At 41.8% G+C, this 27,735-nt stretch overlaps 1 protein-coding gene across 1 annotated transcript; it reads right to left on the bottom strand.

Moving 5' to 3' along the window:
• Positions 1-27,500, bottom strand: DHRS12 (dehydrogenase/reductase 12). The gene is made up of 10 exons (XM_031056787.1): positions 27,497-27,500; positions 27,234-27,410; positions 24,614-24,696; positions 18,136-18,228; positions 17,248-17,329; positions 8,064-8,125; positions 7,228-7,332; positions 6,582-6,672; positions 5,136-5,273; positions 1-2,554 (listed from the first exon to the last, which is right to left on the bottom strand). Exons 1-10 carry the CDS (start codon positions 27,498-27,500, stop codon positions 2,427-2,429), a joined length of 963 nt encoding a protein of 320 aa, XP_030912647.1. The 3' UTR covers positions 1-2,426.
• Positions 27,501-27,735: the final 235 nt, after the last annotated feature.

Genomic DNA, 27,735 nt, shown 5'->3' on the forward strand with positions numbered 1-27,735 from the left:
TCAAGAAGCATTTGGACAATGCTCTCAGACACTTGGTGTGACTCGGGGTGTCCTGTGCAGGGCCAGGAGTTGGACACCATGATCCCTGTGGGTCCCTTCTGACTCAGCATAATCTGTGAGTCTGTAAATGTACTCACTCACAAGAAGGTGCAAGTCACTCTAGATTGCATTAGACAGATCCTCTCGCTGGCTTGCAGCCACATGCCATGTTTGCTCTCGTGGAATCAGGCTGAAATAAAGCATCAGCAGGACCATAATACCAAAGTGTGTGGCACTCTGGACTTTGTTTCTACTTGCTGTTTCTGTGGTTTAGTTCTTTTTAAATCAGAAGTGCTCTTAAACCATAGCATGTTGCTCTTAGACACTGTGACCAAACTTTGATTAAAGCAGTTTTCTTGACTGGTTTCATTTTTAAGCTGTGACAAAAAATGAAAAATATAGGCTATTCAAATACACTAGTGTAGAATGTGGACTAAAATGTGTTAAATATATACCTTTATAGTGCACAGTTTTTACTTTTATGAACTATTTAAATACCAGTCATTAAACTTTTCTTCTGTACTGCAGAGCTGAGAAGCAAACTGATGTAAATACTAAATAATGCAAATGTTTTTACTAGCTTTGCAGCTATTGGGTTAAGAAATGTAGTTAGTATATATGCTTCCAGCCATGCTCTTGTTTTGGGTAACTGTATTTAACAGCTGAAACCACAGAAAATGTTAATACCAGATTTGCAGGAAATAAACCTCTGTACAAGCCTTGCTGTTGTTTTCTTTCACTGTAGTGCAAGAAGGGGTTAAGTTTATAAATGAGGCAATAACTTGAATGCTGACCCAGCCTCTTCAGGAGGAGCTGTGACAGCCTGACTTGTCTCAGCACTGCTTATCATGGGAAAATTTTTGTCAGGGCCTCTCTGACAGTAAAGTCTTTACTTCTAAGGAGATTGACAATAGGCTGAAAAAAGGAGATTTTTCTTAAACTGATACTTATTAGGAGATCTTTGAATAATGAGGAAATACCATCAGCCAGGAGGAAACTAAATTACGTAAAGCAGACAGAAGGAACTCACCTCTGTCTATCACCAGTCTTTAGCTGCCAGTCACTGCAGAGAGCTCAAGAACATCTGTGTTATATTTGTGTTTAGGTCCCTGGTCTTACCACACTGGTGTAAGCCTCATGTGAAACATTGCAGCAACTTGGCTGGTTCTGGAGGCAGCTGGTTAATAAACACACTCAGTTCAGGAGAAAAGGTGTTATACCTTTGTTAATAATAGTCTTGGCTTTGCAGTAAATCTGAAATAATTAAGACAAAATGAGTACCACCAGGAAGTCTTAGTCTGAACTGATTGTCTTCGGCACTCTTAGAAAGATGCAGCACTGTAGGTGGTGCTTCTTAAACTAGATCCAGTGAAAAAGCCCATCTTCCCCTCTACCAATTTACAGTGAGAAACTCAGTGAGTAATTCAAATGTCCACAGATCAGGCAGGGTGAATCCTGTCCTCTGTGTCTGGAAGTAAACACATCCAGACAAAATACAAGCCTCTGATCAGGAGGTGGATTCTCCTCTAAAACCTGTGCCACACCAGTGCTCCCTCCTCCTCTTAATCCATTCACAATGATAAAACAATTCCCTTTAATCTCTCAAAGAAATGGCAAGCAGATACACCTTAGCATGTTGTTTCTTTTTGTGCCTACAGTCATGCAGCCATTTCTCTGCTGGATCCAGCCATGTCTGGGTGTGTTGTGTTGAAACCTCCTACTTCATGGTATTTTGACATAAATGGGATAATATTTAGCCCTGGCTCCATAAAGTAATGTGGAAGGCATTTGGCAGTGTTCCTAAATTCTTGCTGTTTAAACATGAGGAAGCAGATCATGTCTGCATACCAGCACTAATTTATAGAAACTAAAGGCTGTGAGGAATCCTTCCCTTTAAACTAAGCAGGCTCTGCAAGAGACTTTCTGCATTCCCAGTTACAGGCTTGAGCCCAATCACCCTCATGCAGTAAAGGAAGCCACCAACCGATCAAATACAGCAGTTAAAAGTTGTGTAAAACATTCCCACTTCTTTCCTGAAGTCCTTCACAAAGGCTACTGAAAGTATGCTCCTCTGCATTTCTCTGTGCTGAGTGTTTTAAATTATTCTAGGTAACTTTACAAAGTCTCAGGGCTTATTTTAATGCCTCTCAATTTTTCTTCCAATCCAAAGAACACAACCTTAGTGTGTCTTGAGGCAGCAGCTGCATATTCACAATGGGAGAGACTTGGCAGCACAGAAAAATTACACAGGTGCCACTCTACCACCTCATTATGAGAACACCTGAACCTAATTCATTTTTAACAGGCCTATGGCATCCTACCTCCCCTCAATAGCAGATTACTGTGTAATTAGAAGATTTTGTGGTGACACTGTGTCAGCAGAGACCCTAAATTCCTGGAGAAGCAGGTTTAAACTTCTGGGAGAACTCTTCCAGCACTTCCATTAGTTTCTCTTCATCCTCTGGTGGACTGTGGGTGTATGCTAGGGGTAAGTGTGTAGGGACTGGTTGCCTGTCTGGAAGAAAAGAAGAGAAAAAAACAACCTTATTGTACATTTAACTCTCTTATAGCAGAAAGGAGGTTTTTCTGATAGACTCTGTACTGCCCAAACATACCTCATGGTCTTGAAGCCAGGAAAATTGACCTTCTAGGTAACTGTAAATAATGCTAGTTAAGCATATCTTCTAAATCAAAAATTAAACCAATTCAATTTGTATTTTGGAGCTGGAGTGATTTTTCTGTAGCATAATATGACCTCGATTGTGCAGCAAGCCCCCATTTGCAGCTGGGGACAGTTTAGGAAAAGGAAGACTTCCTTGTGGGGTTATGCCTGTCACTAGTGCAGCACCTGCAGGAAAAGAGCAATAGCTGGAGTTTGTTGCTGCAGGCAGAGGATGATCTTGCACTTGAAACAACATTTTTCCTTGCCTCCTGGATAATCTTTCTTGTACTGTACTAATCCCCAGCTGGGACTTTGTAGTTAGGATTATTTTCAATAAATAATGCTTAAAATGCTTACTTTCATCCTTAGAAACAATGGTTAAATTCTAAATGCAAAGGAGCTTGGGCTTACTGCTCAGTCACTGTAAGTGACACATATCCAACCAAGTTTGCTCAATTTGATGCTTTGCTTTGTTTTCCAAATCTCACGCCTGTCACTCACTCTGTAAATACAGCTGTTACCACCATCCACTCTAAGGGATCTTCCCCTCCAAAAACACAGTGTCTAGAGCCTGGGAGCCTCATGACAATGCTGTCAGGTGTCTGTGGAACAACAGTCAGAGCACTGGTGCAGCACTGTTAAATCTACTTAGCAAGCCCAACTTCCACAGCAGCCAGCTGAGACAAAAAGAACAAGCTGCTGCAACCCCAGGCAGCAGATTTCCCTGAAAACCTATCAGGCTGCCACTGGGCTTCCCAGGAGAGCAGAGGTATTTGCTCTCTTAAGAGCAAATGTTTACCTGACTGCACACACCACATAATTACTGCTCATGGAAAACTGAGGAGAGAGAAGGGAATGATCCCTTCTCCATCACTGAATATGAATGGCTTCCCACCTAGCCATGGTGCTTCCAGAAGCCTGTGCTAAAGTTTGGGAACTAGGTATGAAAACCAAGTTCAGCATCACAGAGAAGATGCTTCTAGTCTTTGGAAAGCAGGTCTCTGTTAAGCATTTTTTATATATTTTAGCAGATGCAGAGAATTCTGGTATTACTAGTCATGTTCTCACTTCCCTTTATTATTTTCTCAGGGAAACAAACAAACAAAAAAAAAAGCTGCCTTTGGTTTCCTCTCAGGGGGAACAGAAGAAGAGAATGCAGAAAATGGAGGGAAACTGTGACTGATTTGGAAAATGACTGCCTAGGATCAAAAGTGTGGGGTTTGTGGCAAAGTGCTCCTGCACCCCAAACCCTTCACTGAAAGGGTCTGAAGAGTGCCCATGATAAGCTGTGGCTTCCAAAAGGCTGTAGGAGCAAGAAATAACTGACTTCACCATTATTTGATAAGCACAACACATAGACTCAGAACTTCTCTTGCAGCTTTAAGAGCAATCATGCTAGGACCAAAGCTCTCAAAAGTCAGTAGCTTTAGCTAAAGAGGCAGGGCATGTTCCCTGTTTACCAAAGCTGGGGGTAGAAAAAGGCCAAAGGGAAGAGCCTGGTGAAATTATGAAAGAAACAGAAAAAACAACTGAGCAGAAGCATTAGGACCAGAAGAAAGTGACTGGAGTAAAAGAAAGGCAAAGTCTGGTTCTACAAAGGCTGAACAGCTGGGATGTGGAATTTCCACATGCACCATATGCTGACATGAAAAGGGTCCATTTAAATATCTGTCAGCCAACCCTGTGTGACTGTCTGTAGGACAGAAAGGACAAAGTCAACCCAAATGCAGAAAAGTCTGAGCTTCCTGCATTCTCTATATAGAAATTCAGTGAATCGGGATTTGAGTGCCACATCCAACAGAAGCATTAAACTTATGTAAGAAACTACCCTGAGCTTTCCCTCTCTGGACTGACCTGCATCACCATTGAGGCATCCTTGCTTCCAGCTGCTCCTACAAAGATGCCTGTCATTTGCCTGGGAGAAAAGAAAGGCTCTGCCCTACTTTTCCATTCCCTAAGCTCACAGTGCCAAAAATGCCACTGTGTTCAAGTCTTTGCCCAGTGTTAGAGAAAGGGGGAATTGGCAGTTTTAGCCAGCATGGAACAACAGGAAGAAGAACCTGTCAAAGCGGAGCCAACTCCCAGTGCTCTGTGAGAAAGATGCTCATTTCCTAGCATCATAAAAGATGCTGTTTGACTGCTGTGATTCACCTTCCCTTGGCACAGTCCTACATGCAACCATTTTCATTACAAAAATCCCCAACCCTCCCTAAAGAAATGCTTTGAAGTCTCTATCAACTACTTTAGAGGACAAAAGCAGGAATATAACAATCTAACACAATGCTCACTCAAACATTTAGACTTGAAACAACTTTGAGGAATGCTTCTATCCTTTGCACAAGCTGCCTTTATCCCCTTCCTAGCCAGACAGGGATGCCGAGCTCAGGCAGGCTGGGGATCTTCAGTCTGTGCACTGTGAGACACTGCTCCTTACCTTGGAAGAACAAGCCACTGGGCAGCTTTGTTGCTTCAGCTGACACCGCCAACCACAGGACGGTGTCGGCTCCCTGGGCCTCTGTGCGCAGAGAGTTCTTCATCCTCTCGTAGAAAGCCGGCATGGACGACCTCACAGCTGGAAAGGATAACAATGGAATGGTGGCCTGCCATGCAGGGCTTTTTTGACACAAACGAAAAAAACCCCAAAAAAAACCCACCAAACCAGCTTCAAATTGCCATTTTGTGTGTAGGAAGGAGAAGAAGCATCCCTGGAGCCTATGGAAGACAATGAATATTTCCCTGTATCTGAGAATAGGATGGCTTGTGGGAGACTAGCACTAAGCCACCAGATGATCCACCACTTGTTTGTTTGGGTCAAATTACAGGGACAAAACTGACAACAGGATCCATAAGAGATTCCTCTGCCAATTCCATTCCAAACTGTAAGGATGACAAACATGGGAAAACAAATTCCAAAAAAGCAGTATTGTAATGGGATTTTTAGCTCTTCTTTTCTCACCAGTTTTAGGAAACCAGTTGCAGCACTGTATTTAAAAATTGCTTACTTGCTGTCTAAACTCTGGTTTCATTTTATTTTGTCCAACAGATGGTAACTGTGGCCCCATCCAATGTAGGTGTTTATTTCTGGGGGTTGAAGAGTCTTTGAACTTTAAAGTGGGATAACTTTATGGTTCATTAAGTTTGAAATCTGCAAAGGAAGTGCAAAAATAAATGTATTTTAAAGAAAAAGAAATACCAGGATATTTAGTTGGAAAGGGCTATTTTCAAGCGTAAAGTAGACAGGGTAAATGCTTCTGTTGTCAGAAGTAAATTTTGGAAACTGCATCCCTACAAAAGACCTAGAGATGTAACTGCTATTCTGCATCCCAAGCTTGGGCACTGGGGACTGGAAACACTGGGGAATGCAATGTGCATAGTGTATGACTGATGCTGGCTCACCAGCTCAGACACAGTCACTGAAGAACAGCTGCAGCTCAGACAAAAACAAAACTGCTTCTCAATAGCGGTAAATGTTTAGAGGAAGAGCGGAGGGCTTGCACAGTGGTGCATTCTCCTACATGCCCTCACAAATTCCCAATGTGCAGTTCTGCACATTGATACTTACAGAGGCAGAAGCTCCATTGGTGTGTTTAACAGTTCCACTACAAATGTAACTTAAAGGTTACCTTAAAGAACTGTGTCTCTGCATTTGTGCAGGGCTGGAAGCATTCACTGCCCATAATTATTCTCTAGATATACACAGCTAGCATACACTGTGCAGAATAGAGCCACCAAGGGGATATAAAACTACTTCAGGCACCAGTTTGGAGAAAAGAAATTACTGCACCTGTTGGAAAAATATACTAGGAAGTTTCATTTCTCTTTGTTTTTAAACTAATCCTGAAAAGAAAAAATTATTGTCAGAGTGTGAAGCAGATGTTACCTGGGGTGTCTGCCCAGCCGGGGTGCATCACGGAGAAATGGATATTTCTGTGAGCCTTTGCCCACTGTTCTGTCAGGACAACTTGCTGTCTCTAAGGATAGAGCAATGAGAGCCATGCTAGCACCACATTCAACAGCCGGTCCACCAAATTAGTTCCCAGGGAAATAAACTACATCAAATGTGCCATAAATACCAGAGCATTTACGTACAGCAGAAATATACCCTTGCTCATCCTGGCTGGATTTATTGGATAATTTCATCAGAGACTTCCACAGTCATTGCCATCCATACCCTGGCTACAAATTTACTTTTAAAGCAGCTGCACTGCTTTTACTGACCACGTCTATTTGCTGCAGACTGTGGGCAAGAACTAAGCAGGCAGACAGGGTTCATCAGCTAAAGACAGTGTTCCCCCTTGGGACTTCTCTCATATCAAATCAAAGTCTAGCCATGCTCTCCTCCATTCAAGATGCATGCACTCCTAAGGGCATGCCATCATACTCCTGAAGATTACTGCCTGTGCATCTGCATGTGGGTTGGATGCAAGGGGAAAGCAACAGTGACCAACAGTGTAGTAGCAAAGCAGACGGTATGAGCTGCCTAGCAAAGAAGGGCTGGGCTTTGTTTTCAATCCCATGGGCTGTACCTTGTTCTGTGCATACACCATGGTTCCATCAAATGGCCCACTTTCTGACTGCAAGTCAGATACGTTTAATTTTTGAACTAGCATGCCCCCAGAAGAAACAGTGATCTGTAATGAAATGAATGAAAAACAAACAAATGAAAAGCAAAACCAGGAACTCCCCACAGATGCATTCATGCATGCAATGTAGTCTTCAGGCCATAGCTGGGAGTCCCTATGGAGCAGGATTCCTCTGCATACCCTTTGCATTATGCTTACGCTCAGGAGCAGAGCATACCTGGAAATGAGATGAAATATACATAAGGTTTTCAAGAAGGGATTTTCATTCAAAGTGATGTTGATTCATTTCAGGAATTTTGTGCTTCTTCCTTTTGGAAAGTAATGGGGAGAAAGAAAATAGCAGAATAGCACTATTTGTAGTTTGTGTGTTTAGCATTTACTGAAGCTAATTAGAAGCCATAACAAACTTGGGAAATTTCATTTTTAAAAATGTACCTGCTGTCTTATTTTACATCAAGATCTGTAAAGTCCTTTTAAGCCTATACTCCCGTTGTACATATTTTGCACTCTGCTGCAGGAGCTGACTTGCCCGAGGGAATCTGAGAGGGTAAGTTCCCAAATGAAGTATTTTACTCTGATTTCCAATGAAGGGTTGAGAGCAGCACGCAGGAGCTTTGCCTTAGACCAGGAGGTTGTTGTTAGCAAAATCCAAGAGGATTTTAGAGATCCTTAAGGCATTGTAAGTAATCCTGCACTGCTAGCACAGTCAGAGAACTGCTGCTACAAGCCAGAAGGTAAAAATAGTAAAACACCCCTTTTAAACAGCATCACAGACTCACCACTCTGGCATCAGCTGCTTTTTCCAGGAGGGGCACCAGGGCAGTTGTCATGATGTATGTACCTAAAAGACAGACAAGCACCAACATTAACTTCTCCTTTTAAAAAAAGCTTTCTTCTCTCTCCACCCTCCTTAACAACCCAAAACCCAAAGTCTCTTTACCTGTGAAATCTGATCTGAATTTGACAATGATCTTGCTGCTTCACCTGCAGTGTGCCAGCTCAATTGGTAGTGGTTTACATTGCCATATACTTCGCAAAAGGCATATATTATTTTACAGATTTTCATGTTTGTTTTACCTATAAAGAAAACAGCTCCCTACATTCATCTGTGAGAATGTGAAGGCAAAATAGCTCAGGTATGGAATTCCTTGGGTGGGGGGAAGGTGATGCCAGTGAAGAAATGGGGAATGCATTTCCCCTGCAAGTCTGACATATACTCACAGATCTAAGCTGGGTCATGAACAAGAAAAGGAAACTGTACTTCATACTTACAGTTCTTAGGGCACTGCACAAGCACTTAAGATTTGTCCATTCTTCCCTTCTCACTATGAAATCACTCACTTTTTGTGACACTTTTTGTGTTGCACACTGACACTTTTTGTCTTGCACACAAAACCCACCCCTTAAATCCCCAGCATGACCATAACAGAAGATAAGCAATCCCTGGGGGAAAAATATTAATGTTGCCTGCCCAAGGCTGAGCTAAGATTACTCGGGGAAACTTAATTGTGTCCTTCCCTGCTTTTGATCATGTTCATGTAGCAAGGATTTTTACACACCACACAAATATATTCCATTACCAGCAAAGTTTGTTATTACAAACACTGTCCAACTGTCTGTGTATTTGACTCAGACACACCTAGTGATGTTTCTGGCAACCAAGTGCAACACAGAGATTTTTTTTCGGTTTAAAATGTATTTTTTAAAAACTCCATTTAATTCAAAATGAATTTAGCCCCATTTAGTCTGGTGCTTCTACATCTACTTCCCTCTCATGCCTTTACAAATGGCTCTAGTTCAACAATTCTATCAGTGATAAGGGCATTTTTTTCCTTGAGCTACTGAGGCCATGTTTTTCACTAAGCATGAAGACTTCAGCATGTCTTTATAACCTCTCTTCCACACAGGCAATGAGATCACCCAGTTAAAATATGGTACCAAAATCAAACATGTTACATGCCTGGTGAGCAAACTGTTCAGCTCCCCTGTCAGTCACAGCAGCCTCCACTTTCTCTATATAATCAGAGGTATGTCCATACACACACAATATATTTAAAACCCTGGCAAATCAAACTAAGCAAACGCACCGCAGATGAGTAAATGCAGCCTGTCTTCAGCAGAAAATGCGAGCAAAGGCAGTTGCCAGTGAATGTCGAGAGCGCGGTCGCGTCCCCTGGCAGCGGGGCGGGGGGGAGATTGAGCGATGACATCATCGGTACAAGAACTCCCGCTGACTGCCAGGGGAGGCTGCCGCGATGTGGGGGAAAAATAATAAAAAAAATCACTTCAGTATAAGCTGAGAGACTGGTTTTAATGCTGTTTGGCTGTGGATGCTTAAAAAAAGTAACATCACGTCTTGGTTAAATAAGCTGTGTCCCCTAAAGGCAGAGCTGCAATGCACCATCTCTGTCGATGCTCCATTTTTCTGTCCTGCAGATTAATTTACACTTTTAAGGGTCTTCATGTTGATTTGTTAATTCTAAAGAGCTGCAAAGATGAATGCACTAATGTTGCCTCATTAACAACCGAGTTTTGTTTTGTTTTCCAGCCCAGTAAGAGAAATGCTCAATGCCAAAAATCCTGCTTAGAGCAACTACAGCTTGTCAGAAGTTTACGTGCTTATTTAGAACCACAAACTGACTGCAAAGCCCACATCTCCTCTCTTCCTCAAGTTGATTAAGAATTCAGTAAATCCCACAAAGCCAGAGCATTCCATCTTTTTGCCCCACAAGACCACTTGCTCATTTACTTTGAGACAGAGCACAGAGCAGTTTTGATCACAGCTTCCTATGGCAAGCAACAGTATCCGAAAACACACACAGACACAATGCATCAGGCATTAAGGCTGCAGCATTTAATTTCTCCCACTGCTAAATATTTCACCAACTACTGTCCCCATTTTAAGTGTTTGAACACAAACTCCTCATTCCTTTGACAAAAATACTTGGGTATTGCACATTCTTATTTGCCTGGGCTGGTCTGTCAGGCAAAACAGCCTGGAAATTTAGAATGGTAATAGCAGAACAGATATACTTTATCAGCAAGGTTTATTGCTGGTTAGAATACATCATCGTCAACTGAAATCTGCCCATTTTTATCAGTGCAAAAGCTGGCCTGCAGAAAACTTTGCAAGGAAAAGCAAGACTGATTCGGTAGAAGAAACTACATTCATCTCTGCCCCTATGTAAGGAAATCAAGGCAACACCCAAACTGTATGTCCTTTTGCCCATACTTGATTATTAATATCAATGTATTGGATATTAGTCTTTCCAAAACAAGCACTTGAGCATTTTAACACATTTACTTGATGCAAAAAAAAATTTGTCTGTTAAAGGAGAAACTTCCGCCCACAGAGTTTAGTTTAAAAAGGTAAGACACATCAAATGTGGTTAATGCTTAATTATCACTGTGTTCAGACTGTACAAATTGAGTTGTTTTGTTGAGGTTTTTTAATGGTGTAACACAAAAGTACGTGAAAGGAAAGGCAACATTCAGCAGTGCTGTGCCTTGCACTGAAAGCAGTAATTACTGGGTATCTGTTGAACATACATCTAGTACTACCTGCATTTGTGTCAGGGGCCAGATTTGTGCATCACCATTTTCTGTCACTGGAAGGTACATTACCCACATGGCCTGAATGCTTGTCTCCCACTGGTGTAACAGGGAGAAAAAAATCAGTGAAATAAATGGTATACAAAATTTCCCTTTGATGAGAAGTATTTGCTGTGACACAAAGGAGACCAGCACAATGAATTCGGGAGTTTGCTCAGAAGCAGTAGGAATGCGTAAGAAGACAAGCCCAGTCTATCACACCCATATAAAGGATTTCATCTTGCCCTTACTGAACTCTGCCAAGGTGAAGAGTTGACTTGCAAAACCTACTGGACAAGCTACAGCCCTGTTCTGTGTAATGAGGTTTGACACAGTACTGGCTGGCCATGTTTTCTCCAGTCAAAAAGGCTCCTGGGATTGATGCACAATTTATTTTAAAGATAAACAGTCTCTTAATATTAGTTTTCTTTGGAAAAACTTCTGTAGGCTTTATGCCTTGGAGCTGATCTCCCATAATAGGAAATCACATATAATACAGAGTAATTAAAACTTTTCTATAGAGCAACACCATTACACACCATAAACCAACTTTATCATTGGTAGACAGGGTGGGTTGCCAATTATGCATTAAACATGCTCATTCCAGTAAAAGTAATGAGCATGGCATTTAATGAGAACATACTTTGTTCATGCACATTAAAGTTTAATGTGTACTTGAAAAATATAAAAACAAAACCCACCAAAAATATTGAATCACCATGCATTCCCTTGTGGCCTGTCTGGTAATTGTTCCACCTGGCCTGAGATATTCTCAATTCAGTCAAGTAATCTGATATTGCTCTAACTAACAAATCGAATTTTTGACTCCATACAGTGAACTCCTCTGCCAACCTGGATAAGCACTAATTCAGTGGTTTCACAATCAAAGAGTGAAATATTAATGACATATGTGTAGAAAATGAGGCACCTTTATGGAGATAAACATTTGATTCATACAATAAATTGGGGTTTTTTTCAAAAAAAGACAAAAAGTACAAAAATCAGCCTGACTGAAACAACTCCTAAATAAAGTTCTGCAACCTTTCCCATGACATGATGCAGAAGCTGAGGGGACTCTATGGAAGACACTATTATTAGGTCTTGTGGAAAGGTAGCTCTGCATGTTCTTACAACAGTTATTCCACTGTGGGTCTCATGACATGAACAAAATGAAAGCTATCCTAGTGCACAGGACAGCAGTCTCCAGTGTATTAGACCCTGGTCTTTCTCACTGAAAGCTGCAAGTCTTGCTGTACTAAAACATGAAATAATAAAAACACAGGATAGCCCTAACAGAAAATATAAACAAACACTGTGCATGCAGATTTCCAAACTGCTGGTGGTTTAAATCAGTCTGCCAGAACCTGGAAGACTCCTTAAGATTCACATAGTTCAGACTGAAAACTAATACGATATGACATAAAGTACACAAACACATACACTGATTTGCTTTAAGATTTAATGGAACCCTAAAATCTGTATTTTATAAATCAACCTTGAAAATTATCATTTCATCAGAAGTAACATTGTAAACCCACTACCATCTTATAACATCAAATTAATTGATGATACAATTACTGTGGACCCAAGTGCCTTGGTGGATTCCAGAATATTTTTTGCTTGATGTTCCATCTGGCAATTAGTGGCACATTGCTGGTGAGGTTTTCGCCCTGCTAACATTGGAATAAGGGCAGGGAGCCAGCACCACACTAAGTGAAGTGTTTCATCTGCCTGAGCTCTGCAGTATTATTAGGAACAGTGTTACTTTAACTGTGAAAAATGTGGGAACAAAAAAAAACCCTAAACAAACAAACAAAAACACCCAACACCACCAAAAAACTTTCACTGTACAGATTTCAATGGCTCATTCATCTGGTAGAAATCAGTTAAACTGGCTTGCTTTTCTTGAGTGCAAGTAAAAACAAACCACAGAAACAAACAAACAAAACCACCCAACAAACAAAGTTCCATTCTTCATTGGCCTGATTATTTTTTCCTGCAGTTTATGCAGTTCCCAGTAAGAGACATCCCTGAGTCTCTTCTCCTGAGTAAGAGATCAGGAGTGAAGATTACAGTGTGCTGTCTCCAAGGGCCAATTCCACTGCACTAGCAATAACTCAGAGTGTATGGGAAGAGTTAATGAACATGAAACACAAAATGAAGGTTTACATTTCCCTCAAATGACAAAGCTCATCTCAATAAGGGCTCTTTTGTCTCCTGGGAACCAGGCTTCAGTGCAGTTTCTGCATGTGCAATTATATTCAACCTTATCCTTTCACATACCACCTCTGACCCATAAGTCTCAAAGCTCTTTAGAAAGAAAACCGGAACCACAGCCTCCGTTTCCCAGATGAGGTTGTCTTGCCAAAGATCAGGCACTGAATTTGCAGCAGACTGACAGCTGATATTCAAGTTGTTTGACTTCCAAGTGATTCAGAAGACCAGGCTGCACTGGATTCTGTTAACACCAGTAAGATACAGCACTCAGGCAGTTTGCCCTGGATGGGCTATAGTGTCACTATGACAGATAAACATCTTCCTTCCTCTGGCTCTAACCCTTCGTGCACAGAGTGGAAGTCTATGTCTATATATTATTAAAACATGAGAGCCCATTAGATTGAGAAAAAGATGCATACTTGGGAGCATCATTTACCTCCCAGTATGTTTTAGCATCCACTTGCCTGGTAAGTAGAAATAAAAAAGTAACATATACGTTATTTTTCTATGTCAAGTAGGAAGATAAATTGAGTAAAAGCAAAGTAAGGCAGACAATAAAATAGAGGAAAAAGGATTGTTTCAGCTAAATGCCTACTGCTTCAATAAGAACATGCTGCTTTTGCCTCTACTTGTTATAAATGCTGAAGGTTTTTTCAAAACGACTGAATACCACCAGCTTTAACAGTCTTTTCTGGGAGTTATACTAAAAAAAGTAAAATAAAATTAAATTTAAAAAGAGTTTTGACTCAGAAGTCTACAATACTCATCAGAAGAAATGACTGCTTGTTGCTGCCCAGCTCCTGGGTACAAACCATAAACTAGAGGACAGAGAAAAAAATCTGCCCATCAGGACTGAAGGTCTGCAGGAAATCTGCCCACATTACCCCCAGTGAGTTGCTCCATTTGGTTTATTTGAAACTGTGTTTCAAGCAGCAAAGGGCTGTTTCAGACTTGTGCCTGGCCAGTGCTCCCACATTACAGTCTAGGTGTTCCATTCTGCTCTCTATGTTCACTGAGCTCCAGCAATCAGACAACAACAGTACTTGAGCCTCTAGCAGAGAAAAAAGGCAAGGTGTTTCATTTGACAGCAACAACCGAACCACAATGAGCCATGCAGCATTTGTGCCTCAGACTCACTGTAAGGGTACTACAGGCACCAGCACAGATGAAGCTGCCACCTGCTCAAAGCATTTTAGAGTTTGAACTTGAATATTAAACAAACCATACAAAGCCTTAACTATCAACCTGCATTTTACATTTTCATGAACTTCATTCACCTGCATACTCTGACAGCACCAGAGAAGACTATACACCTCTTCTTCTTTCAGTTGCCATCCTCAATAAGCCAGTCAGATGTTTTACATTAAGGGAATTTTGCTTTCTATTCTAACCACTGTTATTTTTGTATACATTCATACAAGAAGACTTATGCAGTCATTTTTGTCCCATGTAGCCCAAGAAAAGATCAGGATATGTTTCACAAGTCAGATCATCAATTAGAACTGAACACTGACATCCATTATGCTCAAAAATGGACTAACAGATCAGTCAAGAGGAAAACATTCCTAGAGTAGATTTAAAAGCTCCACAGCATTTCAGACACCTAAATGAGCAATTTTGCAGCTTATAGAAATGTTAATCAGATATCTGATACAGAATTCAAAAACTGTGACGTGTGTATTTAAAGCATGTTATATTTCAGTCTTGCATTTTTAGATAGTTACAACCTACACACTCCTTTACTAGACCAGAGATAGGAAAAGTATCCTACAAGGTAGGAAAAAAAAGTGAAAGAAACATGGAAGGAACACCCTACATGTAAAGATTTGGAAAAGATATTGATACTATTCTACCTTGTTAGTCAAGTGAGGGACAACTGCACATTTTCCAAACAAGGGCCTTGAGCCTGTGTCACCATTCATGGGCTAAAGCCCATGCTTTAGCTTTACTGGGGCGGAGAGGAGAATTTAGTTTGTTCTTTCAGACCACATTCAAATTTATAGCCAACCTATATACCAGCCACATCTAATTTAGCCAGGATTTTCTCCGAGAACCTATAACAACAGATAGTTACTGAAAGAAATTAACTTCTCCCAAGAAAAACACACCCAAAGGCACCTAGTACTCAGGGAAATAACAGAGCATCTACTCTGACAGGTCTTTCTCCACACAGCTTTCTCCTACTGTGGCTCCAGAAGTTATGATTTATTACCCTGTCCCCTTGACTTTGAAGAAAAAACCTGTGGTTTGTAGCCTTGGTCCTTCATGTGTGTCTGGCCTGCAAGCACAGAAGCTTCCTGTTGCACTGCCAGTTTCTTCCACCTCAACCAAGTCCCACTTTGTTCTAAAAGATTCAAAATTTAATCCTTATTTTTGTCTAGAGAGAAGCAGTCTAAGCAAACAATCCAGCCCTTGTCTGAACTCTAAGAAGTTGGACAACAGAGGATGATTTATCTCCTTAAACTTTTAGACAATCATGCAGCAAGTGATACATGAATGAATAATGGAGATCTATAAGTAACATCCACTAAAGATAATACAGGCATTTTCCTAGTTTGCTACAACCATAATTCAGCTTCCTCTGTGCAGCTGTATACCACTAGTAGGCTGATTTACAGGTGAAAAAGCAGAATTTGCTGCTTCTACTTGTGTGATAAAACATTATTCAAGTGATGCACCAGTACAGTTCCTCAGCACTTAATACCCTCAATGTCTGAAACTAAACCAAAACATGCTTTTGTATTCAGATGTTGTGTTTGTTTCACTCTGCCTCTCTACTGAAGAACTGTACCTTTGCACATTGCTGGGTTTTTGTCTGAAAGACCACAAGAGGATAAAAACTAATTTAAGGTGAATAGATCCCTCAGGATAGAAGTTCTGGTACTTATACAGCCAAGAGAAATTTGATGGCAATATAAAACTCTTTTTGAATTTTTTGACCATGAGAAACAGAAGAATGTTAGCAGAAGAATAAGTCTGAACCAAATGAATCTCTGCCTTTATACTTGATTTGCCAGTTTAATGTGTTCAGACTTGCAGAAAAAAAATGAGCTCTATGCACAGTAAGAGTGAAGCCCAAGACATTTATACTAAAATGTTAGTTTTCAAACATAAATAGGATTTAAGGAACGAACAGAAGGAAAAGGTTAAGAATAAAAACCAACAATGGTTTCCAGGTTATACTAGTTCTATAAATGCCTTATCTTTATAGACTAGGTTTTCCTCATCCTCATTCCAGATAATGATGAACAGGAGGAAAACACAGAAACAAAGAACCACAGTTCTTCCTTAATGTGTCATTTTTGAATATATTGAAGACAGTCTCTTGAGAAATCCACCTACCCTGCACGGAGGCAGAGGGAGAAGAGTGTCAGGACTGTTGGGTTGATGCAAGCACCATGTGTCTCTTTGCAAGAGGTGCAGCTTTCAGCCTTACAGATATTACCAGTGTCAGACAGCTCTTCTCTCTGCTGGCTGGCTGTTTGCTCACCTCTTTTCCACAGCTTCTGTGGGCAAACCTTCCACTTGGCTCACCATTCTCCCTGCCCTTCCATATCTCCACTTTCCCTCTTGACTTGCTTCCCATCCTTTGTCCCTGTTACACCAGTGCCACACATTTCACACACAAAGCCCCTTTCATGTGGCGCACCCAAAAAGTGCCCATTGCTGCTCAATCCCTTGACTAGAGATTGCACTTGCTTGAGAGCGTCCAGGGCACAGGCTTCCTGCACAGTGCCTCTGTCACACACAACAAGCTGTGCAAGCCCACTCAAATATTTGAATGACTCTTTAAACATACAAACATGTTCCAAGCTCCATCCAAACACCAGAAACACAATTATTACAAAGAGCATCATTAGCAGCAATGCTCACAATGAATTTCCCTAGCAAATTTCAGAATCAACCTGCCATTTTCCACTTCTGCTATGATAAATAAAGACGCTGATATCAGAATAACTGAAAAATGGAGAAATTTAAAAATTTTCCAGCTCCAAACAAGTTGGAATATTTCTTCTTTTCCTTCCTGGCTCCATCCCTGGCATCGCAATGCTATGATCCCTCCAAGCAGGAATACATACCCCATGAATCCAGCTATAAAAACACGCTTCTGTAAGCAAAGTAAGCATGTTCCAGAAGAAAACCTTCAATACTCACCCAAAGTGTTTGTTGCAAAGTTTTTTTCAAGTCCGTCTTCAGTTAACTCTCTGTTATTCACCATACATCCCGCATTGTTGATCTGCAAAACAACTCCTTTAAACAAAAACAATCAACACAAATATCTACAAGAAAATCCACACACATGAGCAGTCCACGCTAATTTGCTGTTTTCTGGCATTACAAAACAAAGCTACACACTGTAGCTTTTATTTGTTCAATGAAACATGACTGCAAGCTGTAGGCAGCTAGCACAGTCTCTGACACATTTGTTTCTCTGCCTTACCTTCCAGAAGGAGCTGACTCTTCTTTCCCACCTCAATAAAAGATCTGCCTCTACACACCTTCCTGCACGTTCACTGGCACTTCTCAAAAGTAATCTCCTCTTTTTTATCAGATGTTCCTCATCTAGTAAGCATGAAAGGAGCTGCTCCAGGTGCCTCAGTTGTGGTTCAGCCCCCCAAGCAAATTTTCACTGCTAAATAAAGGGGGAACTGCACTGAGCCCCTTGTCAACCATGATGATCAACTGTTTAGTCTCTCCCTGGCTCTGTTTTAGTCTTTGGAGTTTTTGCAAAAGTTTAATCTTTCAGAAGGTCTAGCTTTAAGAGGGACAATGTTATTAGCAATGAAAGTCAAAGAGAAAATGTATGATGCCTCCAAAGTTGCAGCTATAAAATTACTGCTTTTCTCTTTTTCTGTAGCACATCTGTGTTAACTGAGAAGGGACAAGAGCAAGCAAACCATGGGGACTCCTGAAAAAAGCATTTAGAAAAAAATTAAGGAGAGAATTGTGGGCCAAACTGTCAAGTCCACATGACCTGTCAGACCAATTCATAGGCTACACACTCCCAAGACAGACACACATGATTAAAGTAGATGAACTTACCAACACATTTAATTGATGTTCATTTCGGAATTTTTCAGCAAACTTCCATATTTCCTTGGGATTAGATATATCCACAATATGCAAGAAGATGTTCTAAAGGAAAAGAAACTAAGTCACAATCAACAGGGAAAGTGAAGAGAAATCCTGTTTAGGCCTGTCTAGGTGAAAAGGTATTAAGTAGTATGAAAAAAATAGTGTCTCCAGAAGCCAACTAATACAGGCTAACATGCACAACTGCAAAATTTAACTCTAGTCTTTAAAACGTGTTTAGTCATTATTCAGCTGCTTCTGAGACACAGATTTTTAATGCCAAAGTTATTAAGAGAGAGTCCTACTTAAATATATGTGACAGACAGGCATAACAGAGAACTAGAAAAATATTGCAAAGCGTGCAAAAATTCAGTTTAAACAATTCAGCAGCTTTCTCTTTGGTTGAACTTTCCAAGGAAATGTTCAAGGTCACAGCATTAGAGAATAATCTAGGTTGGAAGAGACCTCTGGAGGCTGCCTGGCAAACATGGAGATTCACCAGTCTGTCTGAGCCCCCTGCTCTGAGCCTCCAGCATTTGATCACCCTCATGGTGAAAACATTTTTCCTACTGTCTACTCAGAATTTTGTCCCTGTTCCAATCTGTGTCAGCTGCCTCTTGTCTTCCCACTGAAGACCTCCAAGAGAAGTATGGTAGTGCCTTCCCAACACACTCCCATCACATGGCTGTAGAACACAGCAAGACCCATCTGAGCCTTCTCAACACTGAGCAAATTCAGCCTTCATACAGAGTCACTTCATACATCACATGTCTCACCTCCCTAGCCACTCTGTGCTGGACTCACTCCAGGACAATGATGACTTCCTCATCCTGGGGAGTCCAAAGCCAGGCACAGGACTCCTGCTGTGGTTTCACAAAGGCTTAATCAAGAGGAAGAGCACTTCCCTCAGCCTGCTGGCTAGACTCATGTTCATACAGCCTGGGCTATGGTTGGCCTCCCTTGCCCCAGGACACTGCTCACAGAGGGACAACTTGTCACTCCCAGGTCCCTTTCTGTCATCTGCTTTCCAGCCAGCTAGGCAAAGACTGCTCTTCATTCTGTCACCTGTGCTCTTAAAAAGATGTAATCAGGTTCTGCCCTTGTATTGATTCATGGGGGACGCCACTAAAAAGCATTAACAGATCAGCTCTGTACTGCTGATTATTACTTTTGAAGCCACATGATCCAGACAGTTTCCCACTCACTTTTCATCCACCAGTTCAAACCACATCCCTCCAAACTGGATACAAGGATATCATAGCAAACCATGTAAAAAGCCTTGTCAAAGTTAAGGAGAGCACTGCTCCCCTCCTGTCCACAGGCAGAGTCATCTCAGGGATCAGGGAGAGAATCAGAAGGGTAACAGATGGAGAACTCGTGGGCTGAGATAAAGACAGATTAATGGGGAAAGCAAAAGCCACAGACAAAAGCAAAAAAGCCCAAGCCTATGAGCATACCACCCTGAGAACACCCAATCTTGCCTGATCTTAGAAAGCGATTAGGTTGGGCCTGGTTAGTCCTTGGATGGGAAACTGGCTGGGAATACCAGGTGCTTTAGACTTTTTACAAGAAATTAACTGCCTCCCATGGGCAGGCAGGTGTTCAGCCATCTCCAGGAGAGCAAGGCTCCATCACACATAATAGCTACTTGGGAAGCCACCAGACCAAACATCTCCCCATTCCTTTTTCCTTCCCCCAGCTTCATATACTGAGCATGATGTCATATGGTGTGAAATATCCCTTTGGTCAGTCAACCTGTCCTGGCTGTGTCTCCTCACAAGCTCCCATGCAACCCCAACTTCTTCTCCAGCATGGCAGTACAAAAAGTAGAAAAGGCCTTTGCTCTATGTAAGCCCTGTTCAGCAATTGCAAAAGCATCTCTGTATCATCAACCCTGTGGTCATCACAAATCTTGAACACAGACCCATGCAAGCCACTGTGAAGAAAGCTAACCCTATTCCAGCCAAAACCAGTACAACAAGCAAGGGTATGCATCCACTCCAGCACTCTAGTCGTGCCTAATCCCAGTGAGATCACAGCTCTGCAGTCATGCATGGATTCCTGTTTCCTATGCTATGTGTACTCATGAACAGGCATCTGAAATGGGCTCCCAGACATGCTGCTTTCTCATGAAAACTGTGACAGCTTCCTCCATTTCGCTGTCCCCTAGACACATACTCATGTTTCCCATGACTCTATTACTCTTTTGGGTTTGGTCACTACAAACCAATGAAACCCCTTTAAAGCCTCCTCACTAGGCTTAGCAAACCTGTTGCCAAAGACACTCTTGCTCTAATATATCATTGCTCCTCAGCAAAACTCATTTAACAGAGAAGGTCCAAGAGGCTTTGGCTAAGGCCAAAGTGACACCAGCTGACCATTCAGGTGTTGATCTGCAGGGCATATATGCTCCTACCCAAGCCCTTCCCTTTCACTGTGCGGATTTAGGAGACCACTGCTAGGGCTACCATGCCCTTGACTTTCTAAACACTCTTGATGAACTCCAGGTTATCACTCACAATGTCATGGGTGCCCAAGTGGTTGGGCAACAAGAGGTACGAGGCCAAGGTCCAGAGCACCCCCAGCAAACTCTCTGCAATACCTTACATGTGAGTTCCCAGCAAGTGACAAACCTCTCAAGTCATCAAGCCAAGACTGCAGACGGGTGCCTCCATCCCCCACAGGAAGGAGCCTTCAGCCATCATCACCCACGACTTCCTCCCACTGTCAACAACTGTTCAGGATCATCTGTCTCCAACACCTCCCCTGACAGAGCTTGCTCTTCCTCATCTGTTACCATGGCACTATACCTATCCTATAAATGCACATCTGCAGGCAGAGAAGGAGCTGCCTTCTGTTGCCAGCATTCACAAGCTTCAATTCCTCCCCATCTTAGAAATCTCTATCCACTACTTATTCGAATGCAACTTCTAGCTGTCCCTCCTTCCATGCAATGTGCTCTTCTACTCCCTGCAGAGACCCTGTCAATCTCCTGCTTCTGTTCCCTACGGTTCTGCAGCCTGCTCATCTCCTGCTGTAACATCACCTGGCAGCTCAGCACCCTGAGGACAGCAGAATCCAACACATGAAGCCACCATCATGCGCTGCCCCAGGCTCAGGGAAAAGTCCCAGTCACCCCCTGCAATCCACCATCTGCCACATTATCCCTCTGGAGCTCTGTCTGGGCTAGTGCCCCATGAGCCAGGCACAGTTGCTCCAGCCAGGGTGGTAAAGTATGCTTTCAGGAGCAGCACTGCACCCACTCCAGCTGTCTCAGAGTGCTGGGTGCCTTCTGCATCCCCTTGCATGCCAACTGCTGCATTAACTGCTAAACCCTTGTCAGTCACTCCACATCACAACACTCTTGCAAATGTTTTGCAATACTATGGCCAGCAATGTGGATGCAATAGGAAAAAAAAAGGGTTCACATAAAGCAAAGTTATCATTTTCTAAACCACTAAAGCTAGAAATAATTCCTCCCTCCAAAACATCAAAAACCTTTTGCTGTTTGCTACAGACAATTCTTTTGCTTTTTGCAGATTTGTGTTCTACACAGTACAAGCACAGTGGCATTTACCAGCATACAAAGGCACATCAACTCCTACTCTTCTCCTAGACAGCACTTAGTCTCAAAGAGACACCACAGATAGTCTTATGACGTATGCCAGGAAAAGGCAGTTTTAAAATAATTATGCAGAGGATATGTTCTCTTGCAAAACAACAAATAATCATTAAAGGGCCTCCTCTCTTTCCAAGTTGTTTTTTTAAATACTCATTATACAAGCAAATCAGAAAAGTGAAGAAGCTGAAGAAATGATATGGCATTATTCCCTGCCTGTAATTCTGCTTCCCTAAAGATAAAAAGCACATGACTTTCTCTCTAGTCTTTTGATTTCAGCTCCTTAGTTGAGTTTGAGTCGGAATTTTTTCATTGTAATAACATGCTCTAGGATGACCCTGCTCGATCAAGGAGATTGGACCAGATGACCCACTGCGGTCCCTTCCAACCATATCCATTTTGTGAATCATTTCTGACCAAAAACTTGACATTGCTCTACTGGTTCAAGCTGGATATCTCTTTAAACTTTCTACTTTTAAAACTAGTACCATTATCCACTGGTACAGACGAGGTAAAGATTTTTGGGCAGATGTTCAGTATTGCAAGGGATTTCAGAGATTGAAAAAGATCTAAATCAACGCTTATCTGCTGAAGAGTGTCACATTGACTCAGGAAAGGGATATGCAGACCTGTTCCCTATAAAAGTCCTCAATGGTACCAAAGCCATTTTCAAAGCAAACCTAATCTCTGTGACTTGATCTATTTTAACAAATTAGGAGAATTTTCCAGTTCCCAGACCTAGGAGCAGGTGACTGCCAAACAACTCCATTTCAGCACTGCACTCCAACATGTACTGTGGAGGATGGAAAAAAATCTTTGGTGTATACTATAACAGGATATCCATCCAAATTATCAGGAAGAGCAAGTTCAGCCTGGATACAGCCTGTCAAGTTGCAGATAAAGCATTTTATTATCTCTCTGTATTGCTTCTGAATGAGCACTTATAAAGAAGGATATTCTTGTGGATTCCTTATTTAAATGCTCTTCCCAGTGCAGTCACGTGTCCCACAGGGCCTCTTGTACAGCTCATCTAACACTTCACTGAGAGCTGCTCTCTGCACAAGTGCCCTGTCCCCAGGGTCACAAACAAATTCTGCAGTGCCCTCACACTCCGCCATGACTACAGAAATGACGGGTCCACAGCCTACCAAAAAGTGGGAATGCAGTAATTATGCTGCCTTTAGAGGGAGAATATTATTTGCCTCACCAGGTGACAGAAAGCAGAACATGAAGGAACCTTCAGAGGTCAAACTCACCTCTCTTGCCAGGCAGCCTGACTGCAGTTAGAGAAGGAGGTAACACAGATAATCACCATCCTTACTATAGCCATGGGATTACACAGCTATAGACAGCTGGAAAGTGTTTATTTCTACACAAGGACTGATCTAATTCACCTCCATTAAAGAACTGAAGAGTAACGCTAGTTGTCACACTAGGGAGCTGAAATCAAAGAGGAGAAATTTAGTCAATATGACATCTCTAACCATAAAAAACTCTTCAGAATTTTTGATCCACATTAAAACCTATTACTGGAATCAAAATACAGCATACAAGAGCCAAGTCATTATTTAAAATGAAGACAGGTCTCCATCCATGTACTGTGGGTTAACCCTGGTAGGTAGTTCAGCCCCATACAATCCTATTTACCCACTCCATTCCCAGTGGAAATGGGGAGACAATCACGAGGACAAAACAGGCAAAACTTGTGGGCTGAGATAAAGACATTAATAAGTGAGGCAGAACTGTGTGTGCAAACAAAATAAAACAAGGAACTAATTCACTATTTCCTATTGTCAGGCAGGCATCTAGCAATCCCCAGGAAAGCAGGACTTCATCCCACGCAACAGTGATTTGGGAAACCAAACCCCATATCTGTGAATGCCTCCTTTCGCTCCTTCTTCCTCCCAGCTTTTACTGCTGAGCAAGATGTCATATGGTCTGAGGAGTCCCTTTGGTCAGCTGGAGTCAGCTGTCCCAGTGTGTCCCCTCCTTATCTTCTTGTGCATCCCAACCTGCTCACCTGGTGGGGCAGTGTGAGAATAAGAATAGGCTCTGATGATGTGTGAGCACCATTCAGCAATAACTAAAACGTGGGTTGTCAACACTGGTTTGGTCACAAATCCAAAGCATAGCACCAGTGAACTGCTAGCAGGGAAATTAACTCTACTCCAGCCAAAACCAGGGCACCAAGTAAGAAAGATAATGACTAATGAACTTCTCCATAAGCACACCCTCCTGAACAATTAATGAAAGCAACAGTGACAGATATAGGGGTGTACTGTAGAGTGATATATACAGAAACAAAAAGAATGTGTAACAGAGAGAAGAGGTATTATAAGAAAAGGAAATGAAAAGGCATGTAGAGCACAGAATTAGTACCACACACAGGACTTCACAGAGCAGCCAACTTTGGCAAATCAAGAGCATGTTATTCAGACACATAAAACCTTCTGCTCCAATGCTGTAGACTCATAAATGTTGTTGCAAGAGTGTTGCAATGCATTAACTTTTAAAAGCCTCAGACACATAGTTAGGAATAGTAAGTAGGACATCAAAAAGCAAATCAACAAACAAACATTAAATAAAACAGCATGCTGCTGATGATGTTACTAATCACAGAATACATCACCTAATGAAGTTAGGTGATTCAAATGGCTTGAAGTTAATCACTTCAAATCATTTGAGTTATAAACTGCTAGCTGTTTCCATGTCTGTATGAAAATACTATTAAAAACACCACAGCAAGATGTTGGAAGAGTATCTCAAGACCTCTGCAGCCTTTAATATTAACAACCTTTCTAAAAGTAAACAGAAGACTAGAAAACTCACCTGATTGCCCGTTTCTGTCACTATTTCCTCTTTGGCAACTTCAGCCCGGTCCTTATTTCGGCAAACCAGATGAACCGTGCCACCTGGTGGATTGCAACAAGAAAAGCATTTGATAATTAATTACTAACTTCATTTGGGGGAGACATCAGCACTTTAATTAGGTGAGATACTGGATATAAAGTAAAAAGCTGGAATATTTCTGCTTGGCTTTGGTTCCTGTGAAGGCAGGCAGGGTCATCATGCAAGGAAAAGGCCACTGCACTCTAAGTACTGTGCTCCAACCATTTCTGTCAAGTCTGTACATCAGGTTTAGTGGGTGAAATACCAGAGCTAAATGGAAAATTGGAGCTAATGCATCTGTATCTTAGATAGTTTTTTTAATATATGCCTCAGGAAGCTCAGCAAAGAGCTTGAACAACACAAGTGACTAGAATTGCTCTACAGAAAGGAAATAAAAGTGCCAGATATTGGAATTCTCAGCAGTGGGAGATAAGACAAGGACTATGGCCTCAACTGCAGCTTGGGAGGCTCAGGTCAACTGAATTATTTTTTATCAGAAAAATAATTTTCAGTAGTTTTCTTCTCAATAAACAGGATTTCTCAAGAGGATGCATAATTTTCATCCTTGTCGGTATCAAGCAGCGAGACACAGCAACAACTGGTTTGATCTACTGTTGCCAACAGTCCTGCTCCAAGTGAGATGCTGGACAAGGCGACCTCTAGATGTCTCTTCCAACCAGTTCTTCCATGAAAGGAAGACACAAGGCAAGGCTCTTCTCAGAGACCTGGATAATTCACACAATCTCATCACTTAATCATATTAAAGAAAACTTCAAACACAAGACAAAAGTACAACTAGGCAAATTGGTTTTTGCTTCATATTCTCTGATTGTTACAAGTGATGTGTTAATTTCAGTCCTAGGCACACCTATACTCTTTACTTTTGCTTGTTTTAAAAGTTGTTTTAGGGATCGCTAGCAGTCCACCTCTAGAAAGCTCAAGGAATTAAACCTAACAGAAACATAATTAATCCATAATAGAAACAACAACTGTGTCAGGTCACATTTTTTAGTGCCCAGAACCCAAATGCAGAACACCAAATCTACCTTGGGATGATACAGTCACACACTGCACAGCCCAGTCTGGGGTCTGATAATGAAACCTTCTGTCCACAAGAGAGGTTTTTCCACTGAGTACCAGGACAAGGGTGAAGTTTAGGTGTGACTGACATATTAGGAAATGAATTTAAATCTATTTTCTTTGGTAAAGATTTAAACCATTTGAACTTGACACATGGGAATAGTCAGAGTAGTTGGGAGAAGACTGTATCAAGCTGGAAGTGCAGTTCACAAGACATAGAGGAAAGCCCAAATCTGAATGTCCATAAGACACCAATTCAGAGAAAAGCTGAACTCAGACTATAGCAACTGTCAGTTAGAAATATCTGAGTGCTTGAAGGTAAAGCCAACAGAGCCTGATTATTCCTCTGCTGAGTCAGAATTCCTTATTCACTTGTCATGGAGTACTTGAAGAGATTCAACTAGAAGCCTGAGCCCCAACAGCTGACACTGAGTTTCAAAGTAAGATGTTCAAGGATGGGACTGGGAAGTCATCTTAACTTCATATGAACAGCAATGCCCATACAACATATCAGACATGCAGTCTGAGGCCAAGGTTGTTCTGCTAAACATGATGACCAAATCCCATACAGATCCAGCCAGCTTTCCAACTTGCAAAACCTGGTAGAGATACCCATTTGTGAGCAGAACAATCACCTGACAAAGCAATACTTACATAAAGTGATTATGTACAATAGCAGTGGTGGGAACCTGACATCAATTACATGCTGGCACTGATGTAGATCTTAAACCCAAAGACTCTTTGATGCTAACAGTTTTGAATTAGTTTCGTTTAACTGAGTTGCCACTTTCCTTCATAAGATGGTTACAAAACCTAAGCACAACAAAGAGAGAAAAGAGCCACAAGCTCCTCCCCTCCATTCTACGTGCCCAAACTCCTGTCACTCTTGCACAACAGGAATTACTTCGTCAACTCTGTAAGGGATTAGGTTTATCCTTCAGCAGCAGCTAGGCCCAGTTTACACCATGTCCTTGCGTACAGACAGCAAGATAAAAAAATAATTACATGTAATCAGCCAAAGGGCACAAACTCCAGGGTATTATCATTAAGATCAAGAACAGGTACACTGGGCTTGTTTATGCTCTTCCATCTCATTTTTATAAAGACAATTGTTTTCTTTCAGCATATGATACATCTGCAGATTTCTCAGTTCAAATTCAGCCAGGCTGTTACTTGTACCGAATTAACCTTAAACAGACACTGATCTGTCACCAACATCCTTAGATGCCAGTATAACACAGATAGTTTAGGTAAATATGCGCTTGAAAAACAATTTGCAGCTCCTCTCTGCTAATTTGGTTTCCTTATCCCAGTTTTCACTGCACTGATTGGGCTTAAACCTCCAACCCACACTAAGACCCCTGTGAAATTATGCCACATCCCAGGTATTTGTGTTTGTGTGTAAGTGCTGGAAGGCCAAACCTGCTGCCTTCCATCTTCTCTGTAAGCCTCCTGGGAGCTCCACGGCAGCCCTGCTCACCTCTCCTTGCTATCTCCTTGGCCGTGGCCTTGCCAATGCCACTGTTTGCACCAGTGACCAGGAAGGATCTTCCAGCCACATCCACCTCCACATCAGCTGGGTTGAAGCACTTGGAAGCAGACTCGTAACCACCTCTGAACAAATCAAGAGACACCTGTGAGAAACTAGAAGCGAGCCCTTCCAAAATAAACACATGTGTGGGCTGAAAAGCACTTTCCTCTCACAGCTCAGCATCCAGTAATTGCCCTATTTACTCTCTGTACCCATGGGGCAGGCCACGAATACCAGAGACACTGCGAACAGCAATGTATCACAGAATCATTAAGGTTGGAGAAAAGTCTTTAAGATCATCAAGTCCAACCATCAACCCACGTTCACCCACGACCTCAAGTGCCGTAGCCAGAGGTTATTTTCAACACTTCCAAGGATGGTGTCTGCATCACTTCCCTGGGCAGCCTGTTCCAGTGCTTTGCAATGAAAGCGACAACCCGCGGCGGCGTTC

Source organism: Geospiza fortis, unplaced genomic scaffold (genome assembly GCF_000277835.1).
Source record: "Geospiza fortis unplaced genomic scaffold, GeoFor_1.0 scaffold194, whole genome shotgun sequence".
In the NCBI taxonomy this organism is placed as follows: domain Eukaryota; kingdom Metazoa; phylum Chordata; class Aves; order Passeriformes; family Thraupidae; genus Geospiza; species Geospiza fortis.

What these genes read in the sequence shown, in the direction of transcription:
- DHRS12 (XM_031056787.1), bottom strand. An exon ending in AACATCAATTAAATGTGTTG is followed by an intron (nt 17,330 to 18,135) that starts GTAAGTTCATCT and finishes GTTGTTTTGCAG; the next exon opens with ATCAACAATGCGGGATGTAT. An exon ending in CAGTGGCTTGTTCTTCCAAG is followed by an intron (nt 2,555 to 5,135) that starts GTAAGGAGCAGT and finishes CTTTTCTTCCAG; the next exon opens with ACAGGCAACCAGTCCCTACA.